This window comes from Letharia columbiana (assembly GCF_014066305.1).
Source record: "Letharia columbiana isolate WasteWater2 chromosome Unknown Sc0000063_s0, whole genome shotgun sequence".
NCBI lineage: Eukaryota > Fungi > Ascomycota > Lecanoromycetes > Lecanorales > Parmeliaceae > Letharia > Letharia columbiana.
The window spans coordinates 75,075-98,905 of NW_023501107.1; the positions used below are offsets into that span (position 1 = coordinate 75,075).

General features: G+C 52.0%; 8 protein-coding genes across 8 annotated transcripts; 5 read left to right on the forward strand and 3 right to left on the reverse strand.

Moving 5' to 3' along the window:
• Positions 1-143: 143 nt before the first annotated feature.
• Positions 144-1,487, forward strand: HO173_011521 (uncharacterized protein; the record flags this gene model as incomplete). Its single annotated transcript, XM_037313401.1, has 5 exons — positions 144-324; positions 374-525; positions 577-1,258; positions 1,313-1,391; positions 1,442-1,487. 5 exons carry the CDS (start codon positions 144-146, stop codon positions 1,485-1,487), a joined length of 1,140 nt encoding a protein of 379 aa, XP_037159673.1.
• Positions 1,488-2,026: 539 nt separating this feature from the next.
• HO173_011522 (uncharacterized protein) lies at positions 2,027-2,442 on the reverse strand (the record flags this gene model as incomplete). The annotated part of the gene is made up of 2 exons (XM_037313402.1): positions 2,027-2,220; positions 2,280-2,442. 2 exons carry the CDS (start codon positions 2,440-2,442, stop codon positions 2,027-2,029), a joined length of 357 nt encoding a protein of 118 aa, XP_037159674.1.
• Positions 2,443-9,810: 7,368 nt separating this feature from the next.
• HO173_011523 (uncharacterized protein) lies at positions 9,811-11,467 on the forward strand (the record flags this gene model as incomplete). Its single annotated transcript, XM_037313403.1, has 2 exons — positions 9,811-10,930; positions 10,986-11,467. 2 exons carry the CDS (start codon positions 9,811-9,813, stop codon positions 11,465-11,467), a joined length of 1,602 nt encoding a protein of 533 aa, XP_037159675.1.
• A 795-nt stretch (positions 11,468-12,262) lies between these two features.
• Positions 12,263-13,342, reverse strand: HO173_011524 (uncharacterized protein; the record flags this gene model as incomplete). The annotated part of the gene is made up of 2 exons (XM_037313404.1): positions 12,263-13,033; positions 13,232-13,342. 2 exons carry the CDS (start codon positions 13,340-13,342, stop codon positions 12,263-12,265), a joined length of 882 nt encoding a protein of 293 aa, XP_037159676.1.
• A 299-nt stretch (positions 13,343-13,641) lies between these two features.
• HO173_011525 (uncharacterized protein) lies at positions 13,642-14,702 on the forward strand (the record flags this gene model as incomplete). The annotated part of the gene is made up of 2 exons (XM_037313405.1): positions 13,642-14,168; positions 14,219-14,702. 2 exons carry the CDS (start codon positions 13,642-13,644, stop codon positions 14,700-14,702), a joined length of 1,011 nt encoding a protein of 336 aa, XP_037159677.1.
• A 1,781-nt stretch (positions 14,703-16,483) lies between these two features.
• HO173_011526 (uncharacterized protein) lies at positions 16,484-17,798 on the reverse strand (the record flags this gene model as incomplete). Its single annotated transcript, XM_037313406.1, has 5 exons — positions 16,484-16,899; positions 16,978-17,003; positions 17,065-17,124; positions 17,183-17,634; positions 17,688-17,798. 5 exons carry the CDS (start codon positions 17,796-17,798, stop codon positions 16,484-16,486), a joined length of 1,065 nt encoding a protein of 354 aa, XP_037159678.1.
• Positions 17,799-17,976: 178 nt separating this feature from the next.
• HO173_011527 (uncharacterized protein) lies at positions 17,977-21,009 on the forward strand (the record flags this gene model as incomplete). Its single annotated transcript, XM_037313407.1, has 2 exons — positions 17,977-17,992; positions 19,586-21,009. The coding sequence occupies 2 exons, from the start codon at positions 17,977-17,979 to the stop codon at positions 21,007-21,009; spliced, it is 1,440 nt and encodes a 479-aa protein (XP_037159679.1).
• Positions 21,010-21,568: 559 nt separating this feature from the next.
• Positions 21,569-22,671, forward strand: HO173_011528 (uncharacterized protein; the record flags this gene model as incomplete). The annotated part of the gene is made up of 3 exons (XM_037313408.1): positions 21,569-22,158; positions 22,221-22,487; positions 22,560-22,671. The coding sequence occupies 3 exons, from the start codon at positions 21,569-21,571 to the stop codon at positions 22,669-22,671; spliced, it is 969 nt and encodes a 322-aa protein (XP_037159680.1).
• Positions 22,672-23,831: the final 1,160 nt, after the last annotated feature.

Consider the following 23,831-nt stretch of genomic DNA (forward strand, 5'->3'; position numbering starts at 1 on the left):
AAATGACCCCACGTACCCTAACCATGGGCCCCTCATCTTCATCCAACCACAGATACATCTTCTACCCTTCCGACCATCCTTTCAAACTACCTTTGTACCCCTGGCAGCATTAAGCAAGAAGCCACCCAGCTCAACGTTACAGTATGGACATCTCAAACAAAGGCGAAGACCAGGCCGCCATGGCCAACAGGAAGTACATTCATTGGCAGGACGAGGGCGTTGAGAAGATTCCCCCGAACGAAGCAGAGGATATCCAAGCAGTGGCGGACCAGATCAATGCCATGCAGAAGGCACAATACAATAGCCATCGCCATTGTTACACAGGCGAGTGAGGTCCACTGTTACCAACGGGCTTTGCTGACAGGGCGTGCAGGAACACATGCTAGGACCCAAGGCATCGTCAAAGGCATGCTCATCGTCAAAGATGACCTGCCAAAGCATCTGAAGCAAAGCATGTTTGAGCATGGAGGGCAACATGCAGTAGTATGCCGCTACAGTAGCGAGCCCGGAGACCCAGGTTTGGATGTACGCCCGCGGCCCTACCACTTCTCAAGGACACGTGCTAAAATATGCTAGGATCGCATCCCCCAACCCCGCGGCTTCGCCATGAAAGTTTTTAATGTTCCTGGCGAGAAGTTCGATCCTACAAAGACCGCCCAAGACATCGAGTTCAACTCCACTCCCGCCCTCGATCTCGCAGATGCCAAGACCACCCGAGAGATCATAGATCTGCGCATCAAATACGGCGGCGACAAGCCTGAGTTATATAAGAAGCTGGAAGCACGCCCAGACACCGATCTACAAAAGTTCCGCGACTCCGTGCGCAACACACACTTGGAGTCCACGCGCCAATACTCGCAGACTGCGTACCGCTTTGGTGACTATGTGGCGAAGTACTGCCTGGTCCCTTCCAGCGAGACGCAAAAGAAGCTGTACGAAGAAACGGTCAAGCCCGATGAACACGAGCCAGACATTCTCAGCCAGTGGCTCCAGAACTTCCACGAAGCGCATGACGCCGAATACCTGCTACAGTTCCAGCTGTGCGAGAACCTCGAAGACCAGCCTGTCGAATATGCAGGTAAGGTGTGGGACCCGGAGAAATACCCTTGGCAGACGGTGGCTACACTAGTGATACCAAAGCAGGACTCTTTCAACTACGAGTTGAAGTCTTTCTGGGAGGATCACATGAGGATTGATCCTTGGCTAGGGTTGAAGAGTCTGCAACCATTGGGATCGCCGAATAGGCTAAGGCGTGTTGGTGCGTTAGCACCAGACTTTTCAAGGTGATCTGAATGCTGACGAAACGGTGCAGTCTACCCTGCGAGTAGCAAGCTGCGGCGAATGATGAATGGCAAGAAGGAAGTTCATGTCCACGAAATGGACCAGATTCCGTAGGCCCGCATCCGATCACATCCTCTTGATTTAGCTGACTTGTTGACAGTGGCCCTTCGCCTGCTGTGGGCGGCAACTTCTTGAAGGTCAATTAAGCCGATGTTCCCTGACCCGGTTAGGCCTTGGTAGTTTGATAGTTTCCAATCATTCGCTTAGCTTCCTGATAGCCCTCGTGTATTTGTGTTTGCGACTTTTTTAGTATGACCCTGTGGGCTAGAAGTTCACACAGCTCCCCCGGAACATACCCTCTAGGTGCACGATCCGGACTGTTCTGGGGAGGGGTGCATGCTAGCCCACGAGGCGATATACTGCATCGCGAATATTGAATCCGTTTCTTCATAGTAAATGCATTCATCATTGATCGAACAAGCATTGTCTACAGTGGTCGCTTCATTGTCTCCCATCTTATACATCCCATCGCTTACAACCACACAGGGGGGTCCTCCAGTCTTTCCTCCCATCCCATATCCTTTGATTCGTCCGAGTCCCAAGTCATGAAGGTATCCGGTCAGGGTTTCTGACCCCGTCTAATGACAGCAATACGTTCAGTCACTCCTCCAACTCCTGCTCCGGTCCCTCTTTTGCTCCATCCCCATTCGCAACCTTTGACAGGATCCTTCTAGAAATCCCTTCGTCAATCCTGCCGACGGGCCGAGACCGGGCGTCGCGGCGACCTTGGTTGCGGGCTATATATTGGCGGCGGCAAAGTGATCTCAAGCGTCTCGTTGATGTCACCCACAGGCTCTGAGCTGAGCGCCGCTGCATCCCCTAGCGCTCCCAGGGCGAGAGCCTCAACGTCAATCCCAATCGCGTCCTCTGCTCCAGCCTCTGAATACGCTTAGTCAAGATGTCCTTCCAACAGCAAGGTGCCGGCGCGCGAGACATACCAGCAGCACCCGCGTTAGCACCGGCTGATCTCATTCTCTGAAAAAGCTGATAGACACTCCTGATGAGAAAGGTCAATCCGAGGGCCATGAGGACACGTGTTGTGCTGACGAGATAGATGTTGTTGTCCCAGTTGTCCTGCTGGGGAGCGTTGACTGTGTTCATTGCTGCTGCTAGTTGTGAGGGGAAATATAGAGTAAGGCTGCGTTTGGAGGAGTGGGTTGGGATTGAAGGAAGAAAACCAGGGGGACGTCGAGATGGACATATAATGGGCGGAGCCTGAGCAGAGGGAAATAGGTGGGGGGGGGGTTAATGACATAGCAGAGTCGCAGACCTACATCAAACGCATGCGTAGAGTGAGGATCGTAAGGTAGTGGGAACGGCTGATGCATTGATCGATCCCAAGCCGAGGCAGACGCGTATGGCGCACAACATTATTGAGACTAACGATAAAATACCTGGTTGGCACCGCCAAGAAAAAGCTTTGGCCGATGCTGGGCATCGGGGCCAAAGTACACTTAGACCGTAGCCGCTATATTTCAACGGATGACGCCGGGTCCATTACATGGAGGGGGAAACCGTCATCCGACTGGCTGACAAGTGATTGTGTGCGTCAGCAATCGGGGTAGCAACGCTAGGTGACTAGTAGGGATAGATTGGCTGGATTTGAACCTCTGCTCAAGTTTCACCGCCGGGTGCTGTCCTTGCGGTTTGTGCGCCGGTGGCTATGTTTCGCCCCTTGTTTTCCGCCGAGTTCGACGATACTCTGTCATTACGCGTCCTCGGCGTGACACGCTTTTACAGTCATGATGCTCCTTCTTGAAAGAAAAGAGCGCAGGACTCTCGTCACCTCTTGCTTCGATTGATCCGGCTGTCAGGAGCGAAGGATCCGGATCCCCGCTGTCTTGGCCCCGGAACGCACTCCCGGTTCAGCGTCTCGTTTCACGACCTTTGGTTGACGTGGGAGCATGGAGATACCCAACTTTCGAGGGATTATGATCGCGGGGATACGAGAATGTGCAATACCAAAAGGATGTGAGGTAGAGACTTTGCATTAGCGCCTGCGGCCCCTTTCACTTACCTATCGATTGTTCGCTGAAGGGTGGCGTCCGCGTCCTTGCTTCCTCTTTCCCATCCCCGCCCCTCATAATCTACCTTGGGATCTGTGGCCTGAAAACTTCAGCGTGCACGTTTTGTTCTCCGGCTGGTACAAGAGAGGCAGAGACAGAAAGGAGGACTGCGTCTGGGCGGTGTGTGTACCGCCTGTCTGGTCTGCAGGACCTTAGAGGTCTTGGCACTTAAATGCCGGTTCTAATTGCCCCAGAAAGAGGGCTATCTACTCACATGGATGGACCGCATGCGCCGAGATCAGGGGAGAGAAATTGCACCTGGAGCCATAAGGCTGCTGCGAGGACAAGATTAGTGGCAGCATTCTTCGCGAGAGCGTTGAGCTATGAGATCCTCTATTCCCCGATCTAAAGAAAGAGCCCGCTAAGATTGTGTGATAGATTTCCCTCCTGTCGATACATTATATCTCTGAGCGACGCTTTTCCATGCACGTTCCCTTCTCATCACAGTATCTTACCTGAATCCCAACTCAGCATCCTCCTTCTCTGACCTTTATTTGTACCTATCCTTGCTTTTACAACGATATTCCATATGACTTCAACCATAGCGCCGCTGTCAATTCCATGCCATTCCACTCGAGAAGCCATCAAATGCGTCCTGAAATCCAGACTACTCATCAGGTAGGCCGGGCGACCCTGGTCGGCGAACGTCAGGCCTGTATATAAGCTGCGGAAGGTAGACCTCGGCCCCCTCGTCGACGCTAGTCGTGGCTTCTAGACTAGACTCGGCTAGGTCTTGAGAGAAGAGGCCATCGAGATTGAGAAAAGAGGCCAATGTCCTTTTCTTCTGCTTCGATCATTGTGTCTGATCAGTAAGGGGTTCTTTATCAGGACAAAAACACGACGAATGAAGACACACTCCTTTCTAGAACGTCTATACTGCCATTGAATGGCCCAAGTCTCTGGTAGAGCTTGTGGGGATTTTTGATCAGGTATGCCAATCCAAACACAACAAGAATTCGTGTCGTGGTGAGGACATAGAGATTGTTCTCCCAATTAGATTGTTGAAAGGTCATTTTTAGAAAAGTTCCGTAATGTCAGAGGATCAGACTAAGTCGCATTTGAAAGTGCAGAGGAAGAGAATTGGGGATACTGAGATCAACGATCAACCACTCGTTCAGCGCGTCGAGTATCGCTAGAAAGTGCTCACATGCCAGAACCAACCAGCATCGCTTCAAAAGGATGCGAGGACCCACATCGTGGGGCCAGCTTCTGCGAACGGGTTAGCGTCTGTGCCTAGTCCTCGTCATTCGCAGAGACCGACGGAAACAGAGCGGGGGGGGGACGCAAAAGTCATCAGGACTGGAGCAGCGACAGGAACAAACTGCTCCCATTAACGTATCGTGGAACTATAGCACGACATTGGAATGGGACGATGCGGCCTGCGGGAAGCCTAAAACGGCGGCTCTACATGTGACAAGCACCTGTCAGACTTCAAGCAGCCCGCCATCTCCGTCCAGCCTAGCTTCCTTTCCTCACCAGCAACTTGCCCATTTTTCCACACTTGGAGCGTGTACATTTACGAGTGACAAGCACCATCGCATCTGATTTAACGGTGTATGCGCATGGCTTCTCTACGAGAGACTAATAAACAACAATTACGGGCTCTGGTTGCCGCGGGCCTTACTCCGCAGTGTGGAGGTTGCAGAGTCACGTGATGTGGAAGTAACGGGGTTCAGATTTGATGCGATCTCCTCATTCAATAGACCCTCGAGATACTTGATCGATGCACTCTCACATTCAGCCCCGCAATGAAGTACTGTTTCTGGACGTTGTCAGGGGGGGGCGGGACCCTCCTGGACTGCCTTCCTTGTAAAGTCGTCTTCTTTCGAGCAAAGAGAGGAAACAAGGATCCTTAGCGTCAATATCCTCGAGATCGTAGGACTTGATGGATTCACATTTCTACACTACTCTACACTTTCGAGTATTGCAACTCTTGGGCAGGGAGAAAGTAACCTTTTCAACTAGGACAATGGGACAATCATCTTTTACGCCAGACGGTATTTCCGCTTTGATTCAAAAACACCTTCCTTCCCAAGCTGCCTCTTCTTCAAACGTGCCGATTATAGAGAACAGCCAAACAAAAACCTTTTGGATCCTTGGACAAGCTTGTGATAATAAAAACGCGCAAGACGAGAAATGGGAGCGAAGGAAAAAAAACCCCCCCCATTCGGAACCGATCAGATCTACAGCATTGCCAGCAACACCCTCAGCGCCCCGGCATCGAAAGTCGTCGACTTTCAAACCATATCCCCGCCCCAGCGTCCCACGCACTACGGTCCTGTCCCTCGTCCATACATGCGAATCGTATGGGCCGAATGACGCGATTCCCAAAGATGGGCGAATCGTGCAAATATCACCGTAGGGTGATTGTCCAAGGGAATCGACAATACCGGGCACGAACCTAGCCTCGGAGAGTGCAAGCGCTAGAAAGGAGAGGGCCGCGAGGACACGCACCGGGCAGGGAGGGGCGAACGAAGGGGGTGCATTTGGGGGATCGGGAAGGATTGCCAGTCTGGGGTTCGAGGCGCTGGAACGAAGATCAAGAGGGAGAAGAGGTGCGGTAAGAGGACGGTGGAGGGGAAGGGGAAGGGGAAGGGGAATGGGACATCGGCGGGTGATGTGGCGGAGACATCTGTTAATCAGGGGGGAAAGTTGTGTCGAGGCTGAGGATGCGGGTCTAGAAGAAGACGACGACGATGACGTTGCGGCTGTTAGGGGCAGTGGAGATATCGGCGAAGAGGACGACAGCGCTTTCGGGACCTAGAGGGCGAATACAAAAAGAAAGAAGGCAAGAAGCCGAAGAAAGAGAGAACGCCGCGAGCAATTCCCAAAGCCGACACCTCGACTCGCGAGATCCAATGTACGGGCCCGTTGGAACGGGGAGATGGCCTCGAAGTGGCCAAAAGGGGCCGGAAAAGTTGGCGGATCTACGGGCAACGGTCGAGTCGACGCGGTGCCTTCGAGCGTGGGGCGGGGAAAGTGTGCGGATCCCGCGGGGCTGAAAGCAAGGGGGTCGCCGTCTTCGCAATTTGGAGTGTCGAGCAAGGGACTATGCTCATGTGCGAGGAAGGGTTGCGTTAAAGGCCAAAGGACGCATCTCTAGAAGCTGTCGCTAGAGGGTTCATGCGGCTGTCGGGTCATATGCGTGGAGCCGGGTGATGGGGTGACTTTAGGTCAGCAAGTGGCGTGGAAGAACGCAATCGACACAACGATCCGCACGGTCGGCGCGCGTTAATGGTGCTGGGGTCTTGAGGACTCGGGACTGTCCAGAATCCTCGCGATACGGCAGATCAAGGGGTTGAAGATTGGTGGAGGTGGTGATGCGGTCTTCCCGGGTATCGCGGGTCATTCGTTCCTGCTTCCTAATGCGCATATCCTTTGGAATGAGATATTGGGGAGAATGATGGTACATGTGACGAGGGATGTTGTGACAATGGATGAGATTACAGCGAAGTATCTTAATAATCTCGAAGGTTTCTTGGACCGTGAAGCGCGGAGTCAGAAGTCGGAAAATGGGTGAATATAACGGCGTTCAGTATTGCGAGCGAGAGAAGAAGGGTCGATGCAGCTCGCCCGGTGGAGAAGTTTCAGAATATGCAAGAGCGGGTGGGGGCGATGGAGAATGCATTATGAAAAATGAATAATCCAGATACCGCGGTGGTCTCAGGTGGTATTCAGCATAGAGGAGAAAGATTGGATCAGAAGCGGCTGGATATGCTGAAAGTTGTGCGAGGGCAAGCGGGTTTGCTTGAAGAGCAACGGCTGCTGAGTATTGGACTTGTTTGGAAGTCTGTCATCCTGGTCTTCTTTCGGAAACCTTCACTTCAGTCTGATAGAGCTGACAGCGATAGACGCAGTTACCGGGAAATCGCAACGCTGAGTGCTGGGACTGAAAAATTCGGGGAAGCATGTGAATGGATTGAGTCAGCTGCTCAATTGGCGTTGATATGTGGACAGATGGATTATGAGATATTTCTAATTTGCGAACAGGAGTTCCAGTGGTACACGAACTGTGAGTGGCCGGGAACTTGTGCGGCAGGAAGCGGAAGACGCCAAGATGTGTAGGCGTATGGAAAAGAAAGGGGTTCTTCCGCAAAACTCACTCGTGAGCACGATTTATCCCACCACGGAAGAGGAGCTGGCCAATAAAAGAGAGGAGAGGCTTGCCAAAGAAAATGAAGAGAGACTCGCCAAGGAGACGGAAGAGCAAGAGATGGCGCAAGACCAAGGCAGGCAAAGTGGACCTTGGGCATCTGGTAATGAGAGCGAATCTTGGACATTCGCTGGCATCCCCCTGCAATCTCACAGCGGACGCTGGACGAGGGTAGCCCAAGCCATAAGCTGCTGGTCTGGTAAATGTGGCTATCGTAGCTCGGGACCAGTCTCGACACTCGATAATTACGCGGTCCGTCTGCAAACTCAACGCTCGTGGCCTTTTCCTCCTCATTATGTCAATACCATTGATTGACGAGCGCAATCAGAGAGGAGGACAACGTGGGCTCGTAGCCAGGTATTTCGAGATGGCATATTCACCAACGTGGCTTCTCGTGGGTAGTGCAAGACCTTTCAAAGCTCCATGGTCAATGTAGACAGAAATGGAGGCCGGAGCTTTCTCCACTATCTCAAGAACGCCGCGTCACTTCACCTGCCTCTGCAGAACATATGATGTTGGAGCCCCAAGATATTGCGTCTGTACTGAATACTTATTTCTTGCACGAGTCTTTCCTGACAGTCTGTCGCCCGGTCATGTGCAGCGCACGGAGGGTAGTGGCCTATCTGTGGGCGGCTCTCCCATTTTTTCCGGATTTTTCCCTTCTAAAGTAGGAGAATGATTCAGTATAGATTGTTGAACAGGCCAAGATCTCGTCGCAGATGTGCAAGGTGTAGTTCCTTCCGCTCCCTTGTTTGTCCACGGTCAGGATGATCCCTCTCTTATAGCGGTTTTCCAGGTGGAAATTCTAGGTAATTGCGTCCAATCTTTCATACCCATCGACGCACTCTGGGCTGTGGACTTGGCAGCGTCCATGTCATCATCACTCCACGCTATGAAGCTTATTCATATAAGGGACAAAGTGAGTTCCAAATCATTGACTATTATAATCAATCATAATAATAACATTGATAATACGAAGAGAAGATATTAGAGAAGAGGCCAAGTAATAATAGACCTCGAGGCTGAGACCATACTAGTCTCGAAGAGGGAACGCCCAACATCACCGACCGAAGCTTGCCTTATCTTTGTCCGCTCCTTATCAGTTGGCTGCGCCGCGCCTTCCCCTGTTTCCCTTTTTCCTTTTTCCTTTTCCTTATTTTCTATTTACCCCCTGCCACCCTTCACCTTGTATGGCCATCTTCTCAATCCTTTAGGCTTCACGCTTCCTTCATATCTCATCTCCCGGGAATTCCAGCTGGAAGAATCCAACACAAGTGTGACACGAGACGGACATCTCGCTCGTCGACCCGGCACAGATGCGATACCGTATGAGATCCAGCAAAGCTAGAGGCTAAACTTTCCCCAGATCTCCCTATCAGCCTTTCTTCATCTTCCCACTGTACCGTTACTTTATATACTTTCGACTATGCCCGATCTCACCCGCAGAAATCTAGACCAATTCATATTCGTCATGAGAAGCGAGACATGCATGCGGCGTTTAACGCTTATCATCTCACGCTGATTGGACGCCCCCCCCCCCAACCCGCTGAGACCGTTCTCGCCGTTGATCCCAGGCCACACACTCATGACACTCATGTTACTGCGTAATGTATAACCATGATATAAACCCTGATAAGACAGCAAGATCCTATTGGCCCATTTAATCACTTGCACAAGACCAATTACCCCGAACAATGACACCAAGAGGAATACGATACATGATTCATCCCGTATCATTATTGACCCGTCGAGACGAATGCCATGGCATGATATCGGTCCTTTGTCATTGAGCCATGTGGTCATGTATTTCCCCGGGATTGATCCTCCTCCCTTCCTAACCATTGATGCCGGCCATGGGACTGCGCTAAAAGGCTGCTTATCTGTAAGGTACAGTCAAAGGTGTGATGCATGCCTTGAGCCCACCTTATCAAGCTCTCCCCCCCACCGGCCCCAAATCTGCATCATGCATCTCCGTGAAGCTCTATCCACCTGGGCTAATCTAGACCAAAGCTCGTACCACCGAAGTGCAGCCTCACGCCAGCTGCTTAGTCTATTTACCTACACGACTGACATTACTATTCGCGTCGAGATCCGCGGTAACATGGAGCTCAGATCAATATATAGATCTGCCCCCCCCGGTCTCGGAGTCTTCCTTCTCTCATCTCTCCATTCCACCTTTGCTTCACCCATTATCGGCCTTCCTGGCCAAGGATTCCTCGCCCTCTCCCATTCTCACCACCCACCGCCAAGATGACGTCCACCTCCGCCTCGGTAGTAGCTGGGGCAGCCATCAAAACCGCTCAGGCAACTGCCGCAATCGCGAGCGCATCATCCTCGAGCAATCCAGTAGCACCACCATGGCTGGATCCAGGTCACAACGCTTGGCAAATCACCGCGGGCACTTTGGTCGCGCTTCAATCAATTCCCGGTCTCGTCGTCCTCTACGCGGGATGGGTCAAGCACAAATGGTCCATCAACTCCGCCTTTATGGCTTTCTACGCCTTCGCCGCCGTTCTCATTTGCTGGGTCATTTGGGGGTATCAGATGTCTTTTGGTACTCAAATGTTACCACTGGTGGGTTATCCATCAATATCGGTGGACCTGGGCTTCGAACTCGAGGATTCCAATCTGCCCACGGCCGATCTGACCCAGCAATTCCCCCAAGCGTCCATGGTGTACTTCCAATTTGTCTTCGCGGCCATTACACTCATACTGATCGCGGGATCATATCTTTGCCGGATGAATTTCGTGGCATGGATGATCTTCGTCCCGCTGTGGCTGACATTCTCCTACACTGTCGGCGCTTTCAGCATTTGGGGCGGAGGATTCCTCTTCAAATACGGCGTTATCGACTATTCCGGTGGATATGTCATCCACTTATCATCCGGGACGGCCGGCTTTGTAGGAGCCTGGTGGATAGGACCTCGTTTAGCATCCGACCGTGTGGACGCCAAGCCCAGCAACGTCACACTCATGTTGGTCGGAGCAGGGATTCTATGGACGGGATGGAACGGCTTCAACGGAGGAGATCCGTATGCCGCCAGCCCCGATGCTGGTGTTGCCGTGCTCAATACCAACATCTGTACCGCGATGAGCCTTCTGACTTGGGTTATTATGGATATCATCTTCTTCAAAAAGCCGTCCGTGATAGGCGCTGTGCAAGGCATGATTACAGGCTTGGTCGCCATCACTCCTGCAGCTGGTGTGGTGGCTGGATGGGGCGCTATTCTTCTTGGCCTGGGCTCAGGCACCGTTCCCTGGATCTCCATGAACATTCTCGGCAGAACGAAGATCATGCGCAAAGTCGATGATACCCTAGAGGTCTTCCACACGCATTTCGTAGGCGCCATTGTTGGAGGCGTCGGCACCGGTAAGTCAATCTCCGGCATCCCTCACCACTCCTCGTACTGACCCTCATCGTCCAGGACTCTGGGCAACCAAGAAAGGCTGCGCCGCCTTCGGACTCACGAACCCCGGCGGGGCCGTCGCCGGCAACGGCCGCCAAATCGGCCTGCAAATCGTCGGCGCCCTCTTCATCATCGGCTGGAACATCGTCTGGACCTCGCTCATCATGTGCTTCATCAAATACGTCTGCCGCGTCCCCCTCCGCATGACGGACGAGATGTGCGAAATCGGCGACTACGCCATCCACGGCGAGGAACCCTACACCTTTGAATACTACAACCGGAACTACCGGCGGCTCGCCGGCTTCGAGCACCAGGGCCCAACGGACGCGGAGAAGGCGATCCGGGAGGTGCGGAAGAGTCACGACGTTGAGCGGCAGCACGATTTCGGCATGGGCAATGGTGCGGGGGACGGCATCGTCATCAAGGGGACGGATCCGGATGCCTCGAGGAACAGTACGAGTGAGGAGATTACGCCGACGAAGGAGAGCAAGCAGGAGTGAGGCGGGGAGAAGCATGTGTGTTATGGGTGCGAAGTGTGTTTTTAGGTAGCTTGGGTGGCGAGCAGATCCGATCTCGGGGAATCTGGTCGCCAAAGCTGTTTGCATAGAGTGCTGTGATATCCCGTGGGTTGTACGTTTACCGACTCATGGGTCGAGTGACGATTCGTGTACGATGTCTACACTTATTACCATCACATTTTCGCCCGCCGTCCATTCCCGAATCCATGACCATTCTCTCAGCCTATCCCATTTGCCATGGCGCTTTCATTGATCCATGGCATATTCGGTGTATGCGAACCTAATCCTCTTCTTGCGGGACCTATGTTCCTTCATATTTATATTCCAAAAGGTATCGACATCTGAAGACCGTTTGATCCCTCTCATCCATCTCCCTTATTTAAATCCCGTCGTCGACCGTAATTCTGTTCATCTCATACCAATCAACACCCTCTACAGTTCAGTTTAGTCCAAACCAAACAAATCAAACCAGACCGAACCAGACCAAACCAGACCAGACCAGACCAAACCAAACCAAACCAAACCAGACCAGACCAAACTAAACCAGACCAAACCAGACCAGACCAGACCAGACCAGACCAGACCAAACCAGACCAAACCAAACCAAACCAAACCAAACCAGACCAGACCAAGCCAGACCAAACCAAACCAAACCAAACCAAACCAAACCAAACCAAACCAAACCAAACCAAACCAAACCAAACCAAACCAAACCAAACCAAACCAAACCAAACCAAACCAAACCCCCCCCCCTCCCCTCCCCTCCCCAACCCCCATCTACGCCTTCCCCGTACTCCCCAACATATCCATACACTCCTCAATCGCCTCCTGCATGACCCTCGTCCCCCTCTCCATCGTCTCACTGACCCCCAACCCCCCCTCCCGCTGCACCTCCAAATAGCGCCGATTCAACACGCCATTGATATTCACCTTCGTGATCCCCGCCTCAACGCACTCCTTATAGATCCCGCCATCGAACCCGTCCGTACCATGCAGCACCAACCTGACCTCCCCCCCCACGGCCTCCCTCACCGCCCGCAAGCGTTCATACTCGAGCCGGATCCCCCTACGGCCGTAACTGCCGTGCACGTTCCCAAACGCCGGCGCGAGCCAATCGATACCCGTGTCGACGAACCGCCTCGCCTCGGCCGCACTCGTCATGACGGCCTCCAGATCGACCGTATCCGCCACGCCATCCTCGCCGCCCATGATGCGGCCCGGTTCGGCCTCGCACGCGATGCCCCTGGCGTGGCAGTAGCGCACCAGGTCCGCCGTCCGGGCCAGGTTCTCCGCTTTGTCGTAGTGGCTCATGTCGAGCATGATGGAGTCGTAGCAGGCGGTGTCGGCGGCGGCGTGGACGGCGGCGGCGGACTGCGCGTGGTCCAGGTGCAGGGTGATGGGGACCGGGGCGGCGCGGGCGGCGGCGGCGGCGGCTTGGGCGAGGAGGGCGCCCGAGTAGGTTTGCGCCCAGGGGAAGAGGAGGAGCATGGCCGGGGAGCGTTTGGCGGTGGCGGCGCGGACGGTGGCGAGGATGCCTTCGAGGTTGTACTGGGGGGGTTTGATTGGTCAGTTGTTCGCTGAGGGAGGGTGTTGGAGGCTTTGTGGGGTGATGGGGATGAGCAATGGGTGGGAGCGCGGGGGATGGCAGGTTGCGAGAGCAATGGCTGCGAAGGGCTGGGTTGGAGGTGGTAGGTAGGTGTGGAAGGAAGGCTCATGGGCGGGAATGCGAAGGAGGTACAAACTCACGACGCAGACGCCAGCGATGCCGTATTTGCCCTCGGCGGCCTTTCGCAGCATGACGTTGGCTTTGTTGTGGGACAGGTCGAATTTGGGCTTCTCGGCTTCTGGTTCTGCCATTGCGGAGGCTGGAGTCGGAGATGCTGATACTGCGTGAAGGGATGGCAATGCTGGTATCAGTGATTTGGCGAGGCTTCAATCAAGTCAATGTCGACATGTACTATGTAGCGAGTTCTTGATTACGGAAGAGTGTGTCGCTGTACGCATCTTGTTTGTTGCGGAGATAATGACGATGGCTTGGCGTTCCAATCACCGAAGAGGTGCCGAGATGTTCTGATCGGCGGCCTCAGCATCGTTCTCTCCTCCAGTTTACCCTTTCTCTGCCGGCCTTGCTTTCGAAAATCGAGATAGAACTCACAATGGAACAGGCTGTCTCATTTGATAATGGAGCTATTGCACTTGAGGATCTCAAGGACTGTCACCTAAAGAATCTACCTTTCGATACCCCAGCGGATATAGAGCGGTACTGGACCCTTGCTGCGGAATGCATCAAGTCGGACTTCGTCATTGAGGGTGGAACACCTCTTGTGGATATTGACATGGAAGAAAATCCGCCCTGCAAACTCCCAGCGGAGATCGTCCAGATGGAACAGGCAAGTGCCGCGGGAGACGTCGCAGCAGCCGAAGAAATCTACCACGAGTGGCTTGCCCAGCCACAGGACAGCGAACGAGCTCACATCAACCATTTTGCAAGCTCCTTTGCGATTGCCATGGCGCACGGCCATCTATCCATTGCTTCATACCTCTTGAAAGTCGGAGTACCCATGAATTACCGGCACTTCGAACTAGCGATAGAACACAAGTCTTATGCATTCCTTCAACTGTACTTAGACTACGGCTATAACATCAACAAATCACCCGACTGGGCCACTCCACCGCCGCTCTTGTAAGTAGTCAATTGTCTTCCAAAGCTTATTCGTACTAAGTCTCTCTCAGCCAAGCCTTCCAAGATGATGCACTTACGCGATGGCTACTTGACCATGACGCAGATCCAAATGCCCAATGTGTCTTGGATCTGACTCCACTTTCCATAGCGATGTGTTACGCACCATTCCCAACCATCGAAATGCTCTTCCGTTACGGCGGATCTATCGAGCATGGGCAGCTTTTACATCATGCCGTGCGGCGGGTTCTTGCCGATCGCGTCAGGGTAGTCAATTATATCCTCGATATGGGTCCCCCAATCAACGATATCATGTACCAAAACCAGCCGTATAATTACAGCCTACAAGAAGATTTCGGTATTGGGACTGCATTACACGGAGCCGCTGAGCACGGCTACTTGGATGTAGTCGAGCTGTTGTTAGCCAGAGGCGCAGACCCCTTGGCTAAAGATGCAAAAGGGAAACTCCCGATTGAAAGGGCTCGGCGCGAAGGTCGGAAAGAGATTGTAAATTTTCTCCTTCCTCTCTCTTCTTAGTTGTTGTTTGCCTCTCTGGGTTCCGGACAAGCGGTGCACCGCTAGGTCTTGGAATACTTGCGCGGATCGGCCGTTTTACTGTAAGTCCCAGGTGGAGCAGGCTTCAATTACACATTCTATCTACCATCATTCCCCACACTCGTTCCTCGACAGCATCGTCGTGCGCACCCACCGTTACAGCGGCAGTGCACCATCTCGGCTGGCAAAGCGGCGCAGGTACGGCGTAAAAACGTCAAGCGTCTGTCGAGCTACTATAAGATCTTCCGCCGAGAGCTTGCGGCGAAAGGGCGGATTTCTCCAACGCAGACTGATAACGTCAAGGGAACCGCAACATCATTCCTCAAGAAGTCGAATACGTCAGTCACACGTTTCCTGGCCCTCCACAATTGCCCAAGAGGCTCATGAGATACATTCAGAGCTTGGTCTGAGTTTTACGAATCGCCCATCCCAGTACACTATTGCGAAGTATCCGTCATCATTACCGTGGCTGTGCCATGTGGCTGGGTATCCTGGAATGTGATAAAGATGGTCCGTACCTGTTCACTGCCTACCATGAGTATCTGGTGCTGCGGCAGAATTGTAGGAGCATCGCCTCCGTCGCTCTCAAAGAGCGTGCCAGAGCAGAACTGAGAGTGCTGACAAACAAATGCCTACATTGAACCTCGTACGTATTGGCAGACTAAAGCGTATATTCGATAGGGTACCACGTGCAAATGCCTTCGTATCGGACTCGACTAGAACATAGAACTCATGTCAAAGACATCGGTAAGGAGTTTCTCATGTATTATGAGCGTCAACCTCCATATCCATAGCACTGAGGATCCAGCTGAACACACAGAGGGAGCCTTGGACCGTTTATAGCGCAGTACGGAACCGCAATCATATGACCAGTCCCTCCACATGATACCGTAACTACGAATGGTTGTGTCTTTTTCACATAGCTTAGTTTATACCGCGCCTTGTTTTCAAAGACTCTTACCTCTCTCTCTCTCTCTTCCTTTTTTCAAAATTTCAAGAACGAAAACAGGACAGAAGATCCGATCCAACTAGCAGTATACTGGGTTATTCCAATATTTCCTCCGAGTAGGAGGACTACCGCCCACACCGGCAAACTTGTTCTGGAAGAACCTAATTCTCAGGCAAAGAGTATCTGAGTAGTCTCCAATGCTATGATTGCCAGTACCTAAATAGACATCTGCCAACGATACCGAGACATAGGTTTAAGCGACAATAAACGACTTACAGTCGTTATAGGTCTGCCATAGGATATCCCTTGTTGCAATGGACTGATCGCTCGCGATAGGATTAGCGGGGTCTTGTGAGTTTACCGCAACACATCCGGGAATCCAGCCAATATTCATAAAGTAATTCAACCCCTTCCCCGTCACGACCTCAGTGCTATTCGGAGTCAGCGGCGTCATTGGCCCGTTCGGAAGTTGGGCTCCAATCATCGCATCGGCGGTCGAATTGACTGTTTCGGGGTCGATGGCGGTCCAGCAGTGGCTATCCCATCGTCTGGCTGGGGGTAAAATTCAGGGGTTCCGACCGAACATCAAAAACACCCCATAGATGTTAGTGTAATTCGATGACGCCTACTTTCACAACAAAATACTTAGTGTCGCGATTAATCTTTATAAGCAGATCTAAGATTCTATAATAGAAAATAAGTCTGTATTCTTGTCTTTCAAAGTCGTTGTGTGATGAACATACAGATATTGGATGTTCTGCCAAACATTTTCCCCCGACGCCGATGGGATAGCTGGCCTGGTATGTGTTACAGATCACCGGTCCAACAGTAGCCGACGCGGCTGCTGCAGTGCTAGTTGTAAAAGTCGGAATCTGAGGGCTTGACGTCGCCGCTGGTGCCGGACAATTGTCCTCTGTCGGCTGCGCGGTATATGTGCAATTTGTCGTCGTGGTTCCCGAAACGTTGGCGGTAAGGAAAGGAGCGAAGACGCCGGCACCTTCAGGACAGATGCAACACGGGTCCGCGCAACCGTAGACTGAGCTCGTGGATCTGTCCGGTGGATCAGAATCGTCTCCGTCACTTTTTGCCGATAAGAGATTACGAACGTGCAGATAGGTGCATTATTTGTTGCGGAGGGCGTCGCCGTCGGCGCATTTGACATTGCCATCATTGCAGAGAACAGCGACGCTCCTATTGCCAAAGCGTTGACGTTGCCTGCGACTTCTACATCTGTTTGTCAACGTTTGAAGTATGAGCAGGCTCATTGAGTTGCTTACGATTTGCCTGGTTGTACTGTTGTACACATACTTGCATTCACACATGGCGTATTTTCGCTGGATTCGGATCAGCGCTGTGTCCAAACACTTCCAGATCTTGCCCTTAGGTAGAACTGACCCCTTCTGGACAGAAAAAGGAAGGAGCTCGTACATTGCAGCCGGCGTCGTCGCAGGCAATCTTCACGGAAAAGTCAGTGAACAACGCTTACGACATAGCAGTCCACCAATCTCCTCACATCATCTGGGCAGTCGTCTCCACTTGCAGTAGCGACTGCTGCTTCCGGCATTTAAGCGTACCCGAGCCCACTTGGCTAACGACTAGGATGCCCGGGTCAGGGCCGGCGGCTGCCAGGGCATTGGTGTCGGAGGTCGAAAGCCCCAGTCTTATGGGCTCGACTTCCGAAATACCGTTGGTGTAACTGATAACATGATCATTTTCTGCGAGCAACACTGCCACACAGGCGATCATGCCGGTTATTGCCAGCACGGGAAGGGTGATGAACTTCTTCGACAGAGCGTTGCCGTAGCCGTAGCCCAGAGCTTCTTGGATTTCCGTGATGTTGCTATTTGCCTCTGCCACTTTGGCGATCAGGTTTGCATCCAGAGTCAGGAATGTCGTGTCCTCGGTGTCATCCTGGGATATGATCAAGGTACCTCCGAAGATACTGGTTGTCGCAGGATTCGCTGCCTGTGGCGCTGTCAACCTTGATGCACTTGACGTGTCTCGACTTTGTATCCTACCGCAGTGCCCGTGACGGGACTGTCTGAAATCACTACAATGGTTTGTCCGAATGAGTGAAAGGTAAAAGTAAGCACGGATATAACGACAAGCAATGCTCTAAAAGAAGCCATGATTTATTTATTTTCAAAATCAAGCAATGCTCACGGAGTTGCAGTTCTTGGAAGGCTTGCGATATATCAGATCTGCAGAGTAGACCACTGCGATTTCATGACTGTTCTCTCGTATGTTCAGAATCGAAATGAGCGCAGCAAGAAGATTCAGGAGGCATGATAACGTATGAGATTGATTATGAGCGAAGCGAATAGTGAGACCACGATTGATGGAGTACTTTCATGACACTGTCAAGTTCGCAGATCATAACGCTGTAAAGCTGCGCCTCCGAGTCCCCATGCTCAATCGCTTGCCAGCATTTCCCTATCATTGACTGCTAAAACCCCATTCACCAATCCGACAGTGTCTGACTACTAGCATCAGTCTAATATATCAAAACTTGTCAAAACTGAAAGGTCCGTTGGACATGGTATGCATTCACAATTGGCTGGGCTTTTCCTATTGTACCTGTGCACCCTAAAACGTGAAATACCAATAGACTTCGCGCGTGAAACCCTAGTGTCTTGGAGCCAGAATCATCCAACAGGATACCCAATGCTCGAGTCCACGTTTCAATTGTACGTCACTACCCACCGACGGTAGACGAAGGCGAAAGCAAGCCAAGATGCCTGCCCTAGGCTGTATTCCGTCATCGAGCTTCACTGTCCATACTACCTATGCTGGGGGCTGAGCTCCAGTACTAGGATCATGATTGTAAAACAAATTGTCTCTTCATCTATTCAAATGTTTCAAGAGTTCTCTAGTCTGGTTTTCAGTTATTGCGAGGAAGGAGGAAGGTTCGGGGAAGGCAGCAAGCATGCATAGAATGGTCAGCAAGACAAAACATTATTTACCGAGTATTAAGAAATGACATTTTCTCCATCGCTATTAGCAAAAGCACCCCGCGCACAAGAACTTCGCATCCCGATTGTTTTCCACTCCAGTACGATCGTTGCCTCCCTAAACGTATCGATGCCTGTCTAGCTGTTCTCTTCTCCAAGTATAGCAATCAAAATGCTAAGCAGCTTCTCCAGCAGTCCTGCTTCTTCTCTCTTCCTTTTGTCCCTCTGCGTCTTTCAATGCAACACCTTTCTCATCCACACGCTATCTGCCCAGTGTAAGCCCAACTAACGAATACCTCCGCCCAAGCGATACACTAGGCAACCTGAGGCAAAGCGCTGCCGCAGGCTGCGGGCTGCGGGCTGTGCACCTTTCTCAATCGTCAATGCAAGCGAGATAAGATTTGGCTTCCGAAACGGACGACAAGACCGAATCTTATCTTCTTGATCGCGACCAGAGATAGAATGCGAATGCCAAACTGCTCTTCTTCCGTTGCTTTTGGAGAACCCGGGGCATGGTCACCAAGAAATGTACGGAACAAGGTTCTTGTGGGTAGAAGGGATGATTATTCTATGGAGAAGCCTGCGGTATCTATCCCATCAAGCCACCATACTACATATGGCCTAGCTGTAGGAGACGCCTTCCTACTGATACTTTAGAGTATTCCTTCCGTCTTGGCAGTCCTTTTGCCGAAGAGGTGCCGAGTAATCTACCGAGATCTGTCCACTTTCACGCATGAACTCTCATGCATCTAATATGCACGAGTCGAAGATCCTCATTATATCCTGAAGCAGTAGCTTCCTTGTATTATATCTCAGCGATCTCTTCATAAAGATTCATCTCGAGGCTGATGAGCTTAGATGGTCATCCTGATCCTAAGACACAGCCCTCTGCAGCAGTCTTTCTGACAATCCCAGTCTGTTAAGTCCAGAAAATGTATCATCCATTTCACTCATCTGAGTCGCAGGTCAGTTGAATGTCTGGTTGACGTCTGATCAAGTAACCCCCATGATGTCTTGGTCACTTCAAATCGATATACCACAGCCTAGATACAAAGCCGGCGACACCGTGTCTGGGTCCGTTTATCTCGTCAGCCAGCTTACTAAGGGTCAATATGTAGATGTTGGGTCTGTCACGATTGAACTTACAGGCAGTAGCACGACTGCGAAGCTGTGGCCTCGCATTCCCAATCCTATACGACTGTTCACCTTTAAAAAGACTCTGTCCACTGGCCCAAAAAGGCTTTATGCTCCGTACGGCCAAACAGGAAATCATGACCGAAACAAATGGCCTATCAGCTTTACCCTCCCGCTCGATTGCAGCGCGTCTCAGGGGGAACCGTTTACTTCATCGACATACTTCAACACTGATCCCAACCAACCTCTTCCCATCTCTTTTGTGGATGACAACGTCCAAGGTGGATCTTGTTCGGTTGTTTATGAGCTCCAAGCCACACTCATGTCGCCGCCCAAAGATGGCTACTACACGAACGAAGGCTGCGTCAAAAAAGTAGAGATAGCCGTCTACAGGCCCAGGAGCGTAGAGCAGCCGAACTTCAATTTCAACACTAAGAGCATAATATTCACACACCGAAGCTTACTCCTTCTACCCATAGAGGAACGCAAGCTCGCCCACCGCCCTCTTACCCTGAAGGAAAAATTAAAGCTGAAACCACCATCAACCGAGCACTTGCCCAGAGCGGTCTTCGAGATAAGGGTGCAAACACCATCAACTGCTGTTATTGGCCAAGCATTACCGCTAATGCTTCACGTTGATTGCGATTCGGACGCTTCTACGGTGCCACCACCCATCTTCCATCTGAAGAAAGTGACCATCCATCTTTGCGAAGAAACATCCATCTGGGGCTCCAAACGCGCTGGTGGACATGAGTCCACGCGATGGACCAAGGAAATCACACTTCAGGAAAAGGAATTCGATACCAGGAAACCTCGAGTGGAGGAGCATCTAGATTTGAAGAAAGTGATGAACACAATTGTCCATAACGACTTGACACCTACTTTCAAAACTTTTAACATTGCGCGCACCTATTCATTGAAGGTATTTGTCAGGCTGGAATGCGCCGGAAAGGAGCATTTTGTCTTTGGCGATTACAAGCGTTGCACACTGTTGGCGGAACAGTATGACCCACAAACGGCAGCATACAACGAGCCAGCGCCTGTCATGGATGGCGAAGATGCTGACCCTCCACCTCCGTACCATTTCGCCACACAGGAAGCGGTGCCGGAGTATTCGACTCAGGCTCATTGTACGGGGCACCATGGACAAAGTCATGCTGGACAGAACGGAGCCGCAGTGTTAGATATAGCTGAATCCTCCACGGCTGCCGCCTTAAACTCTGCGGCCCCGGGATCCTCTGCTGCCACTCCTTAGCTCAAATAGCGGCAGTGGAAGTGGAGGTGGTGGTGATTGCCAAAGTCGATCTCTCGATGCACCACCGCATTCGGCCCAATATCTTGCTGTTCTGTCAACCAAGCTGAGCCTGGAGCCTGGACAGCCAACCGTGCCACGCACTTAGCTCGTTCCTTGCAGATGATCGCCGTCAACTGACCCGAGACGTGGTCGATATGAATTCCTATGCTCGTTAGTTCATCGAGGTACAATCTTCGGTAAATTCCGAAGCGGACGGCTTTATCTTAATGTCCGAGCGGCAAAGGGGTTAAGGTAACTGCGGGATAAAATGACATCATGAAAATGCTACTTTACTGTTCCCCAACAAGCGAGCAAGTCGAACATGGATGACTATTATTGTTATCATTGATGCCGGCACATTGCTGCACTCCTTCATCCACCTTTCACCTTTCATTCTTCCAATTCTTATATAATCCAGCTCCCCAACGTTGTAAATATACGGAGGCAGATCCATCCACCAAAACATATTTACCCTCACAAGCAAATTTTCCATTCTATCGCTAAGACCACCACCGCAACCATGGCCGCTCTCTTGAACTTCTTCTACACGCAACTTTTCGTGAAGCTGCCATATCCTACCCACTCCTTCTCTGGCCAAACCATAATCGTCACCGGGTCCAACACGGGTCTCGGCCTCGAAGCAGCGCGACATTTCACGCGCCTCGGGGCCGCCAAAGTGATCCTCGCAGTCCGCTCCCTCTCCAAAGGCGAGGCTGCCAAAGAGTCAATCGAAAATTCCACCGACCGAAAGGGCGTTGTGGAGGTATGGCACCTCGATCTCGGAAACTACGAGTCTGTGAAGGAGTTTGCGAAGAAAGCGGAGGGCCTAGCTAGGTTAGATATTCTGGTTGAGAATGCCGGGATTGCGCGAGAGGTGTGGTCTGTTTTGGAGGACAACGAGGCGACCATCACGACCAATGTGGTCAGCACCTTCCTGCTGGGCCTGCTGCTGCTGCCGAAGCTGCGGGAGAGTGGGCAGATGTCCAATGTCACGCCTCATGTGGTTGTTACCTGCTCCGAGGTTCATGCTTGGTCCCCTTTCACCGAGAGAAAAAGCGAGAATATATTCGATGCCCTGAACGACAAAGAGAGTACGGACATGGCCGATAGGTAATTTTGCTTGCCCGTTTTTCATCGGATTCCAACGGAGAAATCCAGCTAATTAGCCGCAGATATCAGGTTTCGAAACTTCTCCAGGTCTACCCTTGCCGCGAACTCGCCACTCGCGCCAGAAAAAGCGGCAAGTCCGACGTCATTATCAACTACCTCAACCCTGGCCTCTGCCATTCTGAGCTAGCTCGGGATTCCGGCTTCGGGCTTGCCGTTTTGAAGTTCTTGTTTGCAAGAAGCACGGAGCATGGGAGTCGCAGTCTGGTCCATGCGGCGGAGGCGGGCGAGGAAACGAATGGGGAGTATTTGAGTGATTGTCACATCGCGCAGTACGTTTGATCATGCCAATCGTCTTGTGTGACGAATCTGCAGGGTTGAGATGGCTGATTGTGCTGCTACAGGCCAGGGCCGTTGGTGACGAGCGAGGAGGGACCCGAGATTCAGAAGAAAGTGTGGGATGAGCTTTCGGCGAAATTGGAGAAGATACAGCCTGGGATTATGGGTAATATGTGATTATGTTCAGCGAATACCCATGGTTCCAACGTCTGGGGAAAGAAGTCTTCCGCGTACGCTCACTCATGAGTGTAGAACGGAGGAAGGCGGGCTTATTCTGCACGAGGAATAGCGCTCACTAGGGCCGAAGGGATCACAGCCGAGTCAGGAATGAAACAATGATTCCTGCGCAACCCGAGATAAGGTAGATACAACGTTGTAATGGAATCAAATTCTCACCTCCCTCTTCCAACTTGCACGCACCTCATCCCTCCCATGCCCATCAAGTCCTAAACTCAACAGAACCCATCTCCTCATCCAGACATTCTTAAATCTGAATCGCCAATGAACAGCATGCCGTAAGCCCTTAACCGCCAACACCCCAACATCCGCACCGATCTCCAGTCCCATCTCAACCCAACCCAACCCAACCCAACCCCTTCCACTCCGATCCAACCATTTCCACCCAACGACCCTGTAGCGCCAACCCCAAACCCCCCTTCCTACCCCAACGAGACAGATCGAACCCCAAACACCCAACGGAACAGAGGAGTACGATTACTGACAGCCGACGCGCGCAGCACAGCAGCGCATGGCCCCATGGCCGACCGTTTGACGAAAGAGCGGGTTCGCCAGCGAGTCGTACCGGTACAAACTAGTGCAGAGACGGACAAAGCGCGCAGACAGGTGCGGGATATTGGGGATGGAAAGGAAGGTGGCGCCGGGGGCTGATCACGAAATCAGTGCCAGTGCTGAATAGATCATCAGATACAGCTCAGGCGTCAAAAGACGACGGTATGCCGTAGCTGGTCATCACGAGATCCGGTCCAGCTTGGTCGGCAAATTCGGGAGTTGGGTGCCTGATCGTGCGGTGCGGGTGGCGCTGCTTGAATGGTATGGCGCGGCGTGGCGGGTGGTGGTGGTGGGTATGATGGAAGGTGGAGGTAATGGAACACCTGGAGTCTATGGAGATGTAGTTTGATCAATCCGTATTTGTTTGAGAGATGGTTTGGTGAAGGTTTGAAGGGGCGTAGAAGGTGAATTCCTCGCAGAGTTCATCGTGTCAAACAGGGGGAGAAGAAGTTTGCGAGGACGCGGTCTTCTGGTGGACTAGGGAGTAGAAGAGCTAATGGGGTCCTCAAAGGACGCAATAACTATGCTGACAAACATGGGTGCTAGAT